We start from the raw sequence: 15,086 nt of genomic DNA, 5'->3' as shown, positions 1-15,086 counted from the left end.
AAAGGTAGTACATGCCTATACGTTCCCTCTTATTTCTTGAAACTCTAAATATTTCTTCCACATCTGCAATATTATCTGTACTTGGGATAGGACGTACCACATATTTTGACCCAGAATTCTTTCTTTAATTGTGGCAAATGGAATAAAGACATTAATTGTGACTACTATACTTTGTTTTTTCCACAGGGTATGGAAGTAGGGAAAAACCAAAAATGACATAATGTTTTCAAAATCTGAATGAGCCAAACTCAGATCTGACCATTTGGTATAGTTATTTAACCCAGAGTGATGAATCCAACCAAAGTGTTGAAATGTTTATTCGTTTGGCAAATGACAAGGTTTCTCGATGCAGAAAGTGCTGGGTTCCTCTCAATGGCAAAAGCAGACCACAGGCAGAAATTCCCATTGCTGAGCAGAACAAATCAAAGGGGGAAAGTAGCTAAATCTACAGAAGCCAGCTAGGTCTAAACAGCCATAGCTATGATATCTCATACTTAGTTCTAGCTAATTAAAAACTGCTTCACCCAGCACAGTTACTCTAAGCGAACCACAGAGAACTCGGGACAGTGACAGAGTGGGATTATCTTCTGAGCTGTGAAAGTCTCTGCTGTGCATTTGAGAGCTACTTGGAATAAAGCAGGCGACCTGTCTTCCCTGTGCAATGGTCAGCTCGGACAATTCAATCTGAAACTGGGAAATGCCACATTTGGGGATTCAGTGTTGTTCCTGCCAGTGTGTGAACGTCCCAAACTATGTGGCCTCCCGCTTTTAGGTGTGACTAGGAGTCATTTATGTCATTGGCATAAATACTCCGTAAACTCTTGCTCATGGTGGGAACCGTCACGCCATGTGTCCTGGCACACACGGCACCTCAGTCACCCTGTTCCAGCCTGACTGCTTCAGTACCTACCAAGAGGCCAACACTGCTGCTCCTCCCTTGCTTGGGCAAGTAAGGGCAAGATTTTGCTTAGCTGCTGGCAACAAAATAGGATGTACTGCTGAGCATCAGGGAGTTAAGTGTTTCCTTAATTGCATTCCTCAGCAGTAGGGACTGATAAACCAGTTCAGCCAGAACAAAAACAAACTCCCAAACTTGGCCAAAATTCGTAAGTTGGATGAAAGTTTGATCTTCGAGGTTCAGAAGAGAGGAGCAAACTGACCTCCCACAAGAAGCCCTGCTGTTGCTGAAAAGCCAGCAGAACTATAAATGGTGGTAGCCCTTTGGTTGTGCCCTACCTACCCTCTGCTGGGAGGAAATCTGTTAATTGCGTAGCGCTGTGATCAGTTCAAAGAGAACATCAGCCACGGAAAATCACCACACTGGGCTTCCCAAGCTTCAGTCAAAACAGTGTGAGGCCCTGGTACTCCCCTCAAGGAGTGCTCACACATGTTCATTACAGTAATGAAGCACCACAGGAGCCTGTGGTCCAGCTCCTATGGATTTTACCAGGTTATGACCAGGTCAAGATAGTGACCCTGCTTACAGCTATCCTTCAGATAAATCATTCCTATTGCTGGCCAAGCAAAACCTCCTCTTTCTATTTGTGCCTCCAGCTGTCATCAGGAGGACACAATCATTCCAGCAAAAAAAACAATTGTAAAGCACACCCTCACATCTGTTAAGCTCCCATGCCTGCGTTGCAGACAAAGCCTGCTCAAGCAGAAACAGAGAAGGGGGCTCCCAGGTTGAATGAACGGAGACAGTTTTCCTGACTGCCAGATCAGCAAGGTGAGTTGGCAGTCTGTAGTCCATGCTACAAAACCGGATGCTCACCTGGCAATCCTCCCACGTATGTCTTCACTGTTGACTGCAGAGAGCTCTCCAAGATGTCCAGGCTGTCCTCTAACTCAGAGATGCTTAGTTCACTCTCTCCTGCTTTCCCATCTACCCTCAGGGATAAGTGATCTTTCTTGACGAGGATGTCCACAGAGTGTTCCTTCTTATCGCAGAGATTTATTGCCAGTCTGGACACAACTGTGTTCTCCAAGGCCACGATGATAAACTGGGCAGCAGGGGAAAGAAGAAAAAAGAGGCAGTGAGCAGAAATATACCTAGTCACAATGACCCCACTGTGGCCTTGTTTACAAAGATTTTGCAGGGCCACCAGTGAATTAGCTTTATTACTATTGCTGATCGTGTTCTGAGCTCATCTGCATAGATGAAAAACCAATGAACCAGTGGGACTAATTGTTACTCGCAACCACTGTCTTCTCAGAGAGAATTCCTAGTGGGTCTTAAAGAGGTTACTATATTGCACTGGAACCAAATAGACTAGAGCTGCTCGATGGCTCATGGGTTTTAGTGAAATCATTCCTGATTTACACTCATGTAATGCCAGAATCCAGCTCTTTATTAGGAATACCATTAAATCAGTAGCTTCAGCACTCCATCATAACTGGCCTTTCACAGCACCTGGAGTGACACTTAAGCCTGTCTCTTGACTGCTTTGGGACTGTCACTGATGATCTCCAGAGAATGGAAATTATTTGCTTATGGCATTAAGCAGCTTCTGTGCCAGAAAAAGATATGAAAATATGCCTGCACTCAAGAGACCAGTTCCATCTTTTACCTAGACAACATTTGCAAAGAGGTCCCTTGTAGTGTCTGACACATAGCTGTAAGAGGCAGAACTTCGGTGTCAGCCAAGCACCACAGTCTCAGACCATGTTCTGAACGGGTGGGTGCAAATAAGCAGGCAGCAAACCTGACAACTTTCAGTTCCCAGGAAACAGCAAGGAGCCTTCTCTAGGCTGTACCTGTTGTTTCAGTTTCTTTGTGGAGTGATAGTCAATCAGAGATAGCGATAAAGGGACAGATGCTTCTTCTGTAACCAGAGCAAAGAGCACGCCAGTATCTGTTGCTGGTTGAATTGCAGCATTTACTTCTATTTCCCAAGTTGTCTTGGTGTCATTTCCAGAAGAAGGTTGCACTACAGAAAAAGAAATGCATAGCATGACATAGGACTAACGGGTCAGATGGGTTGGCTGTGCAAATTCTGCCTGGAGAAGAGCTAGATGGATGAGCATATGGAGGGACTGCCACATTTCTTTTGCTCAAAAAATTTCCAAAGCACCTGAACATAAAATCAGAGAAGACAGTTTCCTCTTGTTGCCTTCTGCATTCTGCTGCCTTTCAAAGTGTCAAAGGACAAGGTTAAGTTTTTTTATGACAAAGAAAGATTCAAATTCCCACGGCTGCCAATCCAACACATTCAAAGAACTGCTGCAAGATACAGCACCCAATTTTTACATTGTTCTTAACTGTCCAAAGATCACTGAGGAACACAAATCCAAATCTGACATACAGAACACATTTCTGTGAAAGCCTGTCTTAACTGAAAAAGGATATAAGCATGCTACACTGATCACCTACCTAATAACTTCCTGATCACCAGCCTCTCAGAAGCATGGGATGTTTTATCTCACCTGCTGAACTCAGAATTAAACTGTCTGGCATCTTTCTTACTGACCCAGTGTGCTTGTAATTTAAAAGGTGATGCTGACTACAAAGAAAAATTTCAATATTGTTTCTGCAACATTGCTTCACAGTAGCATTAGCTATGCTGGTTCGCCACATCTTGAAATTCAATAAATAACTTTTTTAAAAAGCTTACTGTTACAAAACAAAAAAAAAAAAAAGGGAGGATTATTGTTTGTAGAAAAAAAGAATATAAAAATGCGGGTGCCGAGGACTCATCTCTGCTGAATCCTGTCATTTGCATTTCAGATGCTGCATTGTTGCTGCTTTTCAGCTTTTGAATCCATGCAGTAAATGAGACGACAGACACCTGATACTCCCTAAGTTACAACGGCACAGCAGAAAAATCCACATAATGATGCACAGAAGGCTTCTGCAGAGGGGGACTTGCACACAAAACTAAAATAGATGGTTGGCATTTGCATGGGTTTAAAAATACTGACAGTTGATGGCACGTATAAACAAACAGGATAATCCAGAATAAAGAAAAGGTGTCTTTCTGAGTGCTAAATTAGTATGGCCAGGTTTGGTTTGAAAGTTGTTATTACTGTATCGAGGCCAATTGCATTCAGCTCGTATCAGAGAGACGGTCAGTCTGTTTGTCCCAAGTGTAACGAATCCCACCCAATGATTACAAATGAATCTGATCTTGGACATTTTGCTACAGACAATATTGATTTTCCATCCATCATAAACTCAAGATATAGCCCTTCCTATTTAGGAGAAAACGTGGATAGTGCTGGAACCGGCTACACTGCTGACAGAGGGATGTGAAGCCCGTAACGCTGAAGATGAGCTGGAGCCAGCCTGGATGTGAAATGCGTTACTGGAGCTACACAGAGAGAACCTAATCCATGCTGGGCACCCTACATGGGCCTTCCTTCACTATGAACCACAAGTTTAGCTATTCCCTCTCCATCCACAGCTGCCAGTCTTTTCTGCATTGATCAACACCAAGCCTGGCATACGTCTTAAGTTTTAAACTGTATGGTTAATGGCAGGGCAACAGGTCAGAAATAAAAAAAATAAAGTACTTACTGTAAGTAAGATTAAACACAGCAAAACCTCGGCCAGGATAGAAAGACCCTCGTCCTGCTACAGAAAAGCACTGCATCTTTTCATTCATCTTTATGGTCTCCTGGATAGTGGTGTCCTCCCCATTCAGCCAGTTCCATGCCCGCATGCAACCATCCAGCCGAGGGTTTATCTAGGAAGATAAAGCAGTATCTCACACCTCAAACAACTGTTCAGTGAAGAATAACTGATTATGGGTGCAGAGGAATACTGAGTTATATTATGATACTGAATAGGAGAAATTATCTTGGCATGTTATGCAGATGCAAACCAATTGGTGGCAACCCCAGTCCTGCAACCCCAAGCAAGTAAGTGGTCAGCATTCCCCAGGAAAACCCTGAGCTCAGCTTGTCTCCACAGGACAGAAGGGCACCAGCTAACGCAGGTGCTGATTTGGTTGTATTGATTCTGTTAGCTCCTCTACATGCTGCACATCATTAGTGCAATTTACTTCTAAAGCTCTGTAGCCAAAGCTATGTAGCACCCGTATCCCTGTATTATGAACGCTAGAGGCTAACTTGAAGTTAAAAAAACTTCCAATCCTCTGTGTCATTGCAAACAGCCTTCATGACACACAAGATGTTGGACCTGATCATGGTATAAATTGTTGGGTTCTGGCCGAAGGGAGGGGTGCCTGAGCCACCAGATGGGCACGTCACTCCGCACACACCTTGTTCCTTCCAGCTTCTAGCTATGCCATCCCCTACCAAATGTCAGCATTAAAATATGAGACAGTATGTAAGGAGAAGGCTCCTTGCAAAGCATCTAAATCAGCACCATTACCGCCAATTAACTGAAACAGAGAGAGAATTAAGTGTCTGAGCCAGGATAAAAACCTCGGGAGTTTTTGGCTCTAGATCCTATATTGAGACCACACCCCGAGCTTAATGTTTCAGACAAGCAGTGGCCCTGAATGACTTCTTGTGAGGAACAGGAGCTTCCTCAGCTGCTGTGCTCCCAGTCAGAGCCGCAAGCTTGTCACCTCATTTAGAAATAGAGAGATGCCAATTTGGGTTTCAAGGTGCCAACGCTGTGTGTGGTGGACATTCCAAACAGCCTGAGCAGCAGCTATTTCAGACACACAGCAATCATCCAATCTCATCCAAAGAGTGCCTTAACTTTTATTCGTATGCCCTATCTGCTTGAATTAGGAGGAAATAAAGAAAAATAAGCTTCTGTTTTTTCCTTGGGTCTTACTGAACTGAAAGAGCAAAAGCAAGCAGCAAAACTGTGATACAATATACATGAAGCACAAACTTCGGGCACAAAGGTGCCCCCAACGCTGTTTCCAGACCTAGTGGGCACAACGGTTCCCTCACACAGCGCCGTGGCCGCTGACCCACCGGAGCCACTCGTGGTCTCCAAGCCAGCATGACCACCGTTAATTTTGCCACGTGCTCCAGTTTTGCTGTGTCCTAGTTCTGCAGGCCAAGGGTGGGATACATCTCGCCCAAACTTATCCATCAAAAAATCAGGAGTCTCACCTTTGCTACTGCCTTAGGCTCCCTCTACAGTCAATGGAGAGAAAGCTGTATCCAGAAGGTGTTAATTCCACCTGTTTCAGGGCAGGCTGAACTGCTCTCAAGAAGGACCTACATTACCCCAAGAGAAGATGAAATCAAGCCCTTCAGGCATGCAAAACACCATGAGGATGCTGCCATACTTACCGGTAGAATAAGGTCCTTTGTTTTGAAAGGAATGCCTCCTACTGTCAAATTCAGCTGATACAGTCCTTTGTGTAGAGTAAACAGATCCCCTGAGACAGCTATTTTCATAACTGCATCCCTGTTGACCTTTATAACCAAACTTCTTTCGAGTTCTTCAACAGAGATCTGAAAAAGTAAAGTTGCAAATAGAATAATTCAGTATAAAAACCCCCTCAATATCTGCAGCCTCAACTAAAGGACAGGCACCACCAGTGAAATCCCCAAGATGGAGATATATTTTCTGTCCCCAAGCCTCTTTGTCTGCCTTTTAAGTTACATTTCACCTTGATATGTAAATCTTTACTCTAAAATGCCACCTGGGGTTGCCCTAATGGCAAAGACAGCCCAGCTACTTCAAAACACCTACACAAAAATACGAGTGAATTAACTACATGATATTTGCAAGTTGCCCTATGCAAAGTGTAAATGCAATAACGAGTTATTAATGAGAAACTTCCTATTTCAATTGCACGTGAAAGGAAAAGCTGGAAAGACAGATCAGAAGATGTCTTTTGTTGGACCTGTGAAAGAAAAAGCAGAAGCCTTCCAGCCACACTAAGTCTGGTCTTTTAATACTGACTCCTGAAAAAAGAACTACAGAAGACGTCGTATTTGAGAGGGCAATAAAAATGTGTAATAGGCAATAATTTTTCTCTCAAAAGGTCTCTGCATGTTTTACCTCCATGTATCTGAAGAGCTACATCTAGGAAGATTTTATCACTACTGAAATTTCAAAAAAAAATTCGTAATTTTAATTATGACCAGGCTGCACAGAGAAGCTCTATAAAGCAGCCAGCTCTGCGGAGGGCGAGGAGGAGGCGAAGCACAAGGCTGACACGCAGCAGGCTGCTGAACAGCAGCACAGATGCTGCACCCTGGCACCCGGGTCCTGCTACCGATGGGGCGTTCTGTGGCTGTAGCGGAAGACACCACCTTTCTTCCTGCAGAGAAGAAGAAAGGAGCACACCTCTGCTATTTCATTACCTTCAACACAGCACTCCTTCCCACTCCGTGATGGATACCCCACCTACCCACTCTTCATCCATATAGCTCTCTTCCCTGGGACACCCAGATGCTGCCTCCACCAGTGAGCCGCTGTATAGAACCAAATATCTATTTCAATGGCTGTTTAGACTTGTTCTTCCCTCTCCCTGCTAGTAGGCCAAGTCATGGGCATCTCTCTCCCTGCATTTTGAGAGCAGCTGCCCCAAAATTGTTTCCATCAGCCATGCTCAGCCCTCTCATCCTGAGGGTTGATGACAGGGTTGGATACTCCCTGGGACTGCAGTCTTCAGTAATGAAGATTAAGGGAATTTGATATAGTTGAAAAGATTATTCAGAGAGTATCATTTTTTCTCCTTCTCCTGCAGATTCCAGTACAGTCTGGTTTATATTGCTAAAACACTGTTTACACCTGGTGTGTTGCTCCGTGTTGTATCCTACAGGATATGAATTTACTTGTCTGAAGCTTGCTTGTTTAAAGTGGCATCTGCACCTCCCCACTGCGTTCCACGGAGACACAAGAGCCAGTCTGAAACAGGCTTTTTTGGGCATTGGCGGGCTGTAAAGTCCACTCAGTGGGTGGGAACATAAGCCCACGGGTCCTGGCAGCCACAGCCCAACTGGCTTAGGGACACTGGCTGTCTGGCTAAAAACTCACTCGGACGCTTCTGCTCGTTGTGGCGGTCACCGCTGCCCTAACGCGCCGGGGTACAGAGCGCCGCAAGGAGCTGGCACAGACCGTCTCCCTGCTCCTAGCACGGATCGTGGGCAGCCATGGAGCAAACTGGAACGGGGCAAAGCTGGCTGCAGCAATGCCCCGACTGTGCTTCCTCAGTGAAGAAATTCTGCAACTCACAGAGCCAGCAAAATTCAGGGCCTTCTAAAATTGTATTAGATTATATGTAATTACTTACTATACACATTTTTTAAAATTAGTCTGAGTTCTTAGCTGCTTCTGATCATTAATATAAAAAAACCCAAATCAGTGGCAACTTCCACAGGAGGAGGAGTTAATCCCCGTAGAAGCTCTTAACAAATTCTGGTTTAGGAAATTACATTCTGCCTACTTCACTCTGCCCTCTGGCAGTTTCAGCTGCGGTTCCTTATATTCACAGCTTAATTGCTGGTGCACCACCATCACCTACAAACCAAAAGGGGAAGCATTTGGGCAGTTAGCAGACTGCCCTGATTCCCTCCTCCTGTTGCACGCAGTAGCTGGCTGCCGCCTGCCATAGTGTGCTCGGGGACGATCAGGCGGGCAGTTCTCGTAGCTAAGGGGTCCCATACGATTAGCCATAAGGGCAGTCAGCTTTGCGTTTTGGATTCATGCCCTGGATAAGTCAGAGCACGCAGCCAGCCTGTCGGCTCTTTGCTGAAAAGCGAGTGGACAGCACTGAAAAGGGACGAGACTACAGGCAGCCACGGGGTTAAAGCCAAATACAAATCTGCTTGCAATTGCTTAACCTCCAGCTCTGACATTTAGCAGTGCAGGTAGGTTATTATTTTTGCTAACCATACTGTCCTCATGCCAGTACTGAACTAAACACTGAAAATAAGAATAAATGATGATTTTTTTTCAGACACGCAAAACAAACAGAAGGCGAGTGTGTTCTCTGTTACCATCAGTTCATACATGCCACTTCATCCAGCTGGACTGCATACAAATAACTACATTAAAAGTTTTTCCTGAGCCTTGCTTGTGTTTTCAATGCTGGGAATGATCTTTTAAAAATAGATTAGGAGGGATCAACATCAGAGAAAATGCCTAGGTAGAAATACTGGCCTGAAGTTTTGCAAATGCCTTCATATTTCCATAAAAGATGAAGCTTTTACTCAAGAGACCAAACAGTGCTGGTGTTTTTTCTCATGTGTTGCTTCTAAATAGCCATTGTTTTTTCATCTGCTGAAAGTCAAATAGTAAAATTACTGTTTTCTCACAACCCCTATAAAGTTCCCACCAGCATCCAAACTCCACTGTTCTAGGTCTAACCAAAACTAAGGGCCTGATCCTGTGCACACTGAAGTCCAGCATAAAGGTCCCAAACTGTGTTTGAGTCTGGACTGTGACCTCTGAAGGCTGTTAGGGTTGTGCTCCATAGAAGGTGAGGTGGAAAAGTGCACACAAGTCTATACATAAAATGAAATGCGTGGCTACATGTTTTATAAAAGGACACAGATAAAAAGAAATCACTCCTCCTCAGCAGGATTTCCCAAATTAAAAATCATGCTGGATAGAGGGAAAAGGAGGGAGGGGATAAAATGGAGGAACAGATTTATAGCTGTATTGCTCAGCCATACAGATTAAATGGCATTTAGAGACCGGGGGGACACTGGATGTTAAGCAGAAGAGAACAAAGTACCTGCAGGGTGGAGGCAAGGGATAAGAAAATAGAGCAGAGAAAGGAGAAATGAACAGCACCCCAGCGACGCAAGCAGCACCCCAAGCCTCAGAGGTAAGTCAACGATGAAGTCAAGAGACTAAAGGCTCCTTCCTCCCGCTGCCGTTCGTCTGTGGGTAAATCCTTCTGCCTTTGCCCACTCTCAGGCAGAGCACGAACAGTTTCACTTTGGGCGACAGTCACCAGAGCTACGGGCATCGACCTGCTCCAGGCAAGCACCCCTGCGCCAGCGCTGCACGATGCCCTCTCCTCCGCTCACGCCGCACCATGCCTCCGGCAGCTGCCAGGCCCCGCTCAGCCCAGGCGCAGGGCAGCACCGCTGGCTGCGGGGGCACCTCTGCCCCCCCTTTTCGGCGTGGCTCCCCTCCGCCTGCACCGCACAGCACCCACAGCTCCGTCCGCATTGTCCCAAGAAGCGTTGGGAAGAGTTTCCAGGGGATTTATACAATCTCTAAAAAAACATGCTAAGAGTGCATTGCTGCAGCAACTCAGCCAGGCAATTTCTTGGTTATGGTAAGAGCCCTGGGGATAAGAGCCCTGACACGGCTGGCTGGCAGGATACTGGTAATTCTTGCCTAAAAATGATACTTTTATCATACTGCCTTCTCGCCCTGCAGAAAGCAAGCACAGTCTTTGTTTACCTCGTAATTCCCATCTGTTTGAGCACTTTTATGTTACTTGAAGGAAGAAAATATCAGACAGGAAGAAGGAAGAAATGTCAGATATCTCCCTCAAAACTAACATGGGAAAGTTTGTAATTACTTCATAATGAGGTCTAGCACTTAACAAGTATGTTACGCTCCTGCGTTAAATGGTTTAGCTCAGTAATGACGGCTTTTTGTGACTCCGAAGTCACCCCGGTGGCATCTACTCGGCTTTTCACGTCTTCAGCCACCATCCTCCCTGTGCAGGCAATTGCAATTGCCATATTTCAAATTAGCAGAACAAATCTTACAACAAATTTAGTAAGAACTGGCTTGAGGCTATTTCTACCTGTAAAGGTACAGCATGTCATACATTTCATCTACAGCTTTGCTGACTCTACAGGTCTCCATTTGGAATCTAAAATTGCTTCAGTGACAGTAAAGGAACTGAATTAAACATCACCTCATCTGCTGGGAACATTACCAAATGTCACTAGTTGACAGTGAATGCACTGAAAGACTTCTTTATTTATTCATTAGAAACAAATTTTTCCCACCTTGCTTTTTTCTTTAATGTATAATTCTGATTTTTTTAATACTAAAAAAATTTAAAACAGAAAATTATTCAGTTACCACTACCTGTACTTGTGTCATGTGCGAGTTAGGTAAGAACTTCCCACCCATTTCCCAAAAGACACATCAACTTAAAAGTCAAAAGATCAAATTAAGTAAGAAAAAAATGAAAGTGAGGCAGGGGGGAGGGAAGGCACAAGTGAGAAGATGCATATCTAAATAGCTAATCTAGTGTAGATCATACTATAGGATACTATTTGTGACAGGATCAGGAAAAGCAACACCCATGATGCTTCCAGAATCACCGGGAGATGTTCAGAGAGAGCATCAAGAACATGAATGCTTACAAGCTCCAAGATGCAGTGCATCGTCTCGTGAGATTGCTGGGATTACGTTATTAGTAAGCAGAGACCCACTTAAGTTTCTAACAGACCCCAATATCTTTACAAGGAAAATGGACTATTTTGTGTAAAAAAAGCCTGAGGAGTTTCAAAAAAGGATACTGTAGCATAGGAGATTTGTCAAGGGCTCTCTGAGCCCTGTGACTAAACAAACAAACAAACAGATGAACAAACAAACCCAGCCACACACACCATACAGCAAACAAACCGCCCTTGGAAACTTCCTTAAGAGAACAGCTACTGAGTTCCTTCCCCTCTTCCTCCCTTCCAACCTGCACCCAGAAGGCATCTTCTCCAACTAAGATGAAGTCATCTTAGCCTTGCTGCATCCCAGAGGCACTGGGTCTACTCTGGCCAGGCTAGTGGCGTACAAATTAGTGATGCAGTCTAGTTTACAATGGATACAAAGCATAATTAAATTTCGTAGGAAAAATAATCCTATTCTCACTTTAGGACGTATAACGTACTGGCATGTATTGAATGTGTTGGAAAAGCATCTTCTGAAGAATACACAAAGTCTAGCTGCACTTGACAGAGCCCATCAGGAGCAAGCCAGGAAAGGGTAGGATCTCAGCAGCGGTCTGGACTCACCGTTTGCCACATGCCGTGGTTGATAAGTGGTCCGCTGCTGGTGATGCGACCTATTCCGTTGTATTTCAGCTGCAGCTCTAGCCGTCCTTTGCGCAAAGCCAACACTACCCATGTGCTGTCTTGATGGCCTCCAGCAAAGAAAAGGATACCTTCAGGATCAAAGGTTCTAAAGTCGAACTCAGCCACAAGTCTGACCGCACAGGTGCCAAGAAATAAATTAGTTATGCAGAGTTCAAAAACCACAGAGTACTTTCCATACAGATAGCATCAATTCTAGCAGTTACAAAGCTCTGTTAAAACGTACTAGCTTTTAATGCACTCCCGAAAGACTTAAGCTGTGAAGACGGGTTTTAAAATAGCGTCAAGAATAAAGAATACATTACTTGTACTTCAGTAATTATCCTAGGAGCTCTGCGGTCAAGGTTGCCTCTCTCAATTACTGGTTTGGATAATGTTTCGCCTTACAGGACTCCATAATCCAAACAAATAATGACGATCATAGGACTAATTGTTATTGTAACAACTTAAGTCCATTGCGTGCATTAAAGCTGGACAGCGCGTTCGACTGTCATTCTAAATTGTCCTCACCTCGTCGGTTGTTTCCTTTTGAAGCGCAGCCTGATAACAGGAGTGCCGCTGAACATCCTCCCCAGGTACAAGGATTTAATACTTTTTCCAACAGCAAAAGGTACACATGGTATTATGTTCTATAACCAAAACACATTTTTTGAGTGCTTGTTCTCCTCACACAGCAGACAGAGAATCAGGGAGTATACCTCCTTTTCTCATGTAGTTGCTATACATAGAGCAGGCTACACACTGTAATGTTTATACTGTCAAAATACAGTTGTTTTGGTACTGAGAACATTTCCTCTTTCCTTCCCTCCTCCCTCCTATCCGCCTTGGAGGAATGTTTCCCTGTTGCAAAATGAAATCATACTCATAAGGTACACCATAAGGTTTTCTACTGCACCACCGTGCCTGCAACAAAAGACGTGCTAAGAGCTTGCTGCTGGCTGGTTTCCGCAGAGGCAGCCCGTGCCACTGAAGACCATCCACCTCAAATGCCTGGAGGACGACAGCATCAGGTGCAAGTGCCGGTCCGTCACTTACACCATACGTCCTGAGACCTTCGTGTCATCCTACCGGGTGTAACTCAGAAAAGCTTGTGCAGCCAGAGGTAACGCACAGCCAAACAGAGGGCTGGCAGGGCTATTGCTGTCATGCTTTTTTTTGGAATGAGGACAGCAGGAGCCTGAGAAGAGAGACTGCGAATTAATTCCTCCCCTAACAAGGTAATGAGACCCTTCTTTTCAGGAGAACTACTGCCCTCAGCTCACGTGACCTTGGCAATATGACTCCCTCATGCTGGTCACTCGACTCAAATGGCTTTGGTCCAGAGCTTCATCAGTTATTCTTAATTGCAATGTAAAATAAAGGTCTGTTCTGCGGTTACGGCAATGAAGGCTAACATACCTCACATGTATTCATGTCCCGGGAAAGCTTCACTCCTCCTCTGCCATCGCAATGACAGGTATAACTCCCTGGCAAGTTGACACAAGTCTGTTCACAGAGCTTTTCTTCACATTCATTTATATCTATGCAAAACCAGCAAAGGAGAGAGGAGAAAATAGCAGTTGAGTGTGCTTAAACATTAATTGCCTGGGGGAAAAACCCGTTATCGGTGCTGTTTCATCGCACCTTTCATTTGAGCATGCCCAAGTACTCCGTAGCCAGTACTTACCCTATGCCACATCTTTACAGGAGGGAAGAGTTAGAATTAGCATCTGCACAAATCTATTTTCACAGACAGATTCCAGCTGCCCAAAAATACACAGCAAGTCAGTGGGAAGGCTGGAAGCAGAGCTCAACTCCTTGTCTGCTGGTGCAGAGCCCTGGGCTTTAACTTCTAGACAAGACTTCCTCCCTTCAGGCCCCTTCTGCTATGCCTGTGCTGCCTGGCTCCTGCTCCTTCAAGTCGGGGACCGCTTGCTTCATCGCTACTCAGCAGCTGGATCCTCAACAGACAAGTAAAAGCTGAGTTTCTCATTCATTATTTTCTTTTTTTTTTTTTTCCCCCCTTCGGCTTGTTTTTATCCTCTTCGCAAACAAGTGAAGGAAAACAAATTGCGGTGGCCCACGGGGATCTCTTCAGGCAGAGATGAATACTTAGAGCCTGGTAGGGCTGGCTGGCGTGTGATTCAAGTCATTACATTAACTTAGACAAAAGGCAGGGAACAATGCTAGTTTTGGAATACTTCCAAAATTTACTCTGTTGAGAAAGCTTGCAGGCAGTGTAGCCAGCAGAACCGTGCATGGTTCCAATGCATATTAAGCTCCTAGTTCAGAGTAATACCACAAGACAGGTTTTGAAAGAACAACAGCTACTGCTCTGTTACTTTTCTTGTCCTACAAAGAGAGACAGCAACATGCACAGATGCTTCTGAGCTTCTACTAGATCTTGTACTTGTCATAAATTCAAGAAATCTCAGTACTCTGGCTCGTACAGCTTGATTCAAGTCATCACAAAATAACTGCAAACTGAACGAACTCAATGGTGACTGCAAACTCGATGAACTCAAAAATGACCGCAAACTGCAAACTCACTCACAACTAGGGAAAGGGAACAGAAGTCCAGTGTGTAAGAAAGATTTTAAAAAAAAAAAAAAAAAAAAAAAAAAGCTTTCACTGAAACCTGAAATTAAATTTCTGGGGGTTTATAGCTTTAAATCATGTAATAAATGCTAATATGATGTTATTTCATGAGCTTACCCTGACAAGTCTTTCTCAAGTCATCATACTTGTAGCCCGCATCACAAACACATTCGTATGAGCTTATTAAATTTTTACAATGAGCTTCTCCACAGATGTCTGCTGATGCTGTGCATTCATCTATGTCTGCAAAACAAACAATTAAGCAACATGACTTCAGATGAGTATAATCACTTCAGTGTTCGTACACTGGAGTGGGCTCAGGGTCAAATGATCCCCCTATTATTTTAGTAACTGAAAACACAGTGTCTTTAAGAATCTACCTTTAGGGTTAGCTATAAGAAGTGACTTCAGGCTTTCAAAACCAGTTGGTGTTTCTTTCTTTAAGGTATTAACCACTACTGGAAAAAAGAATGCAAAGTGAGCCAGGAGAAGAACTGTGAAACAAAACAACTCCCACAGAACAAACAAAAAAAACCCCCCAGTTCGTTCTGGGGGCTGAAACT

General features: G+C 44.3%; 1 protein-coding gene and 1 long non-coding RNA gene across 2 annotated transcripts in view; both read right to left on the bottom strand.

Annotated features, from left to right (window-relative positions):
- Positions 1-15,086, bottom strand: part of LOC142599389 (uncharacterized) — a 171,568-nt gene that overhangs the window by 107,364 nt on the left and 49,118 nt on the right. The gene's annotated exons all lie outside the window — the stretch shown is intronic.
- Positions 1-15,086, bottom strand: part of GAS6 (growth arrest specific 6) — a 43,126-nt gene that overhangs the window by 2,303 nt on the left and 25,737 nt on the right. The window contains exons 7-14 of the mRNA XM_075739133.1: positions 14,641-14,766; positions 13,345-13,466; positions 12,457-12,575; positions 11,869-12,058; positions 6,220-6,384; positions 4,517-4,685; positions 2,758-2,930; positions 1,775-2,003 (exon numbers count right to left, since the gene is read on the bottom strand). Coding sequence (XP_075595248.1) covers positions 1,775-2,003; positions 2,758-2,930; positions 4,517-4,685; positions 6,220-6,384; positions 11,869-12,058; positions 12,457-12,575; positions 13,345-13,466; positions 14,641-14,766 — 1,293 coding nt within the window. The remainder of the gene's footprint in view (positions 1-1,774; positions 2,004-2,757; positions 2,931-4,516; positions 4,686-6,219; positions 6,385-11,868; positions 12,059-12,456; positions 12,576-13,344; positions 13,467-14,640; positions 14,767-15,086) is intronic.

The sequence above is a fragment of the Balearica regulorum genome, chromosome 1, assembly GCF_011004875.1.
Source record: "Balearica regulorum gibbericeps isolate bBalReg1 chromosome 1, bBalReg1.pri, whole genome shotgun sequence".
In the NCBI taxonomy this organism is placed as follows: Eukaryota; Metazoa; Chordata; class Aves; order Gruiformes; family Gruidae; genus Balearica; species Balearica regulorum.
Note: the sequence above shows the minus strand (reverse complement) of the source record. Positions and strands in the feature narration are given on the sequence as shown.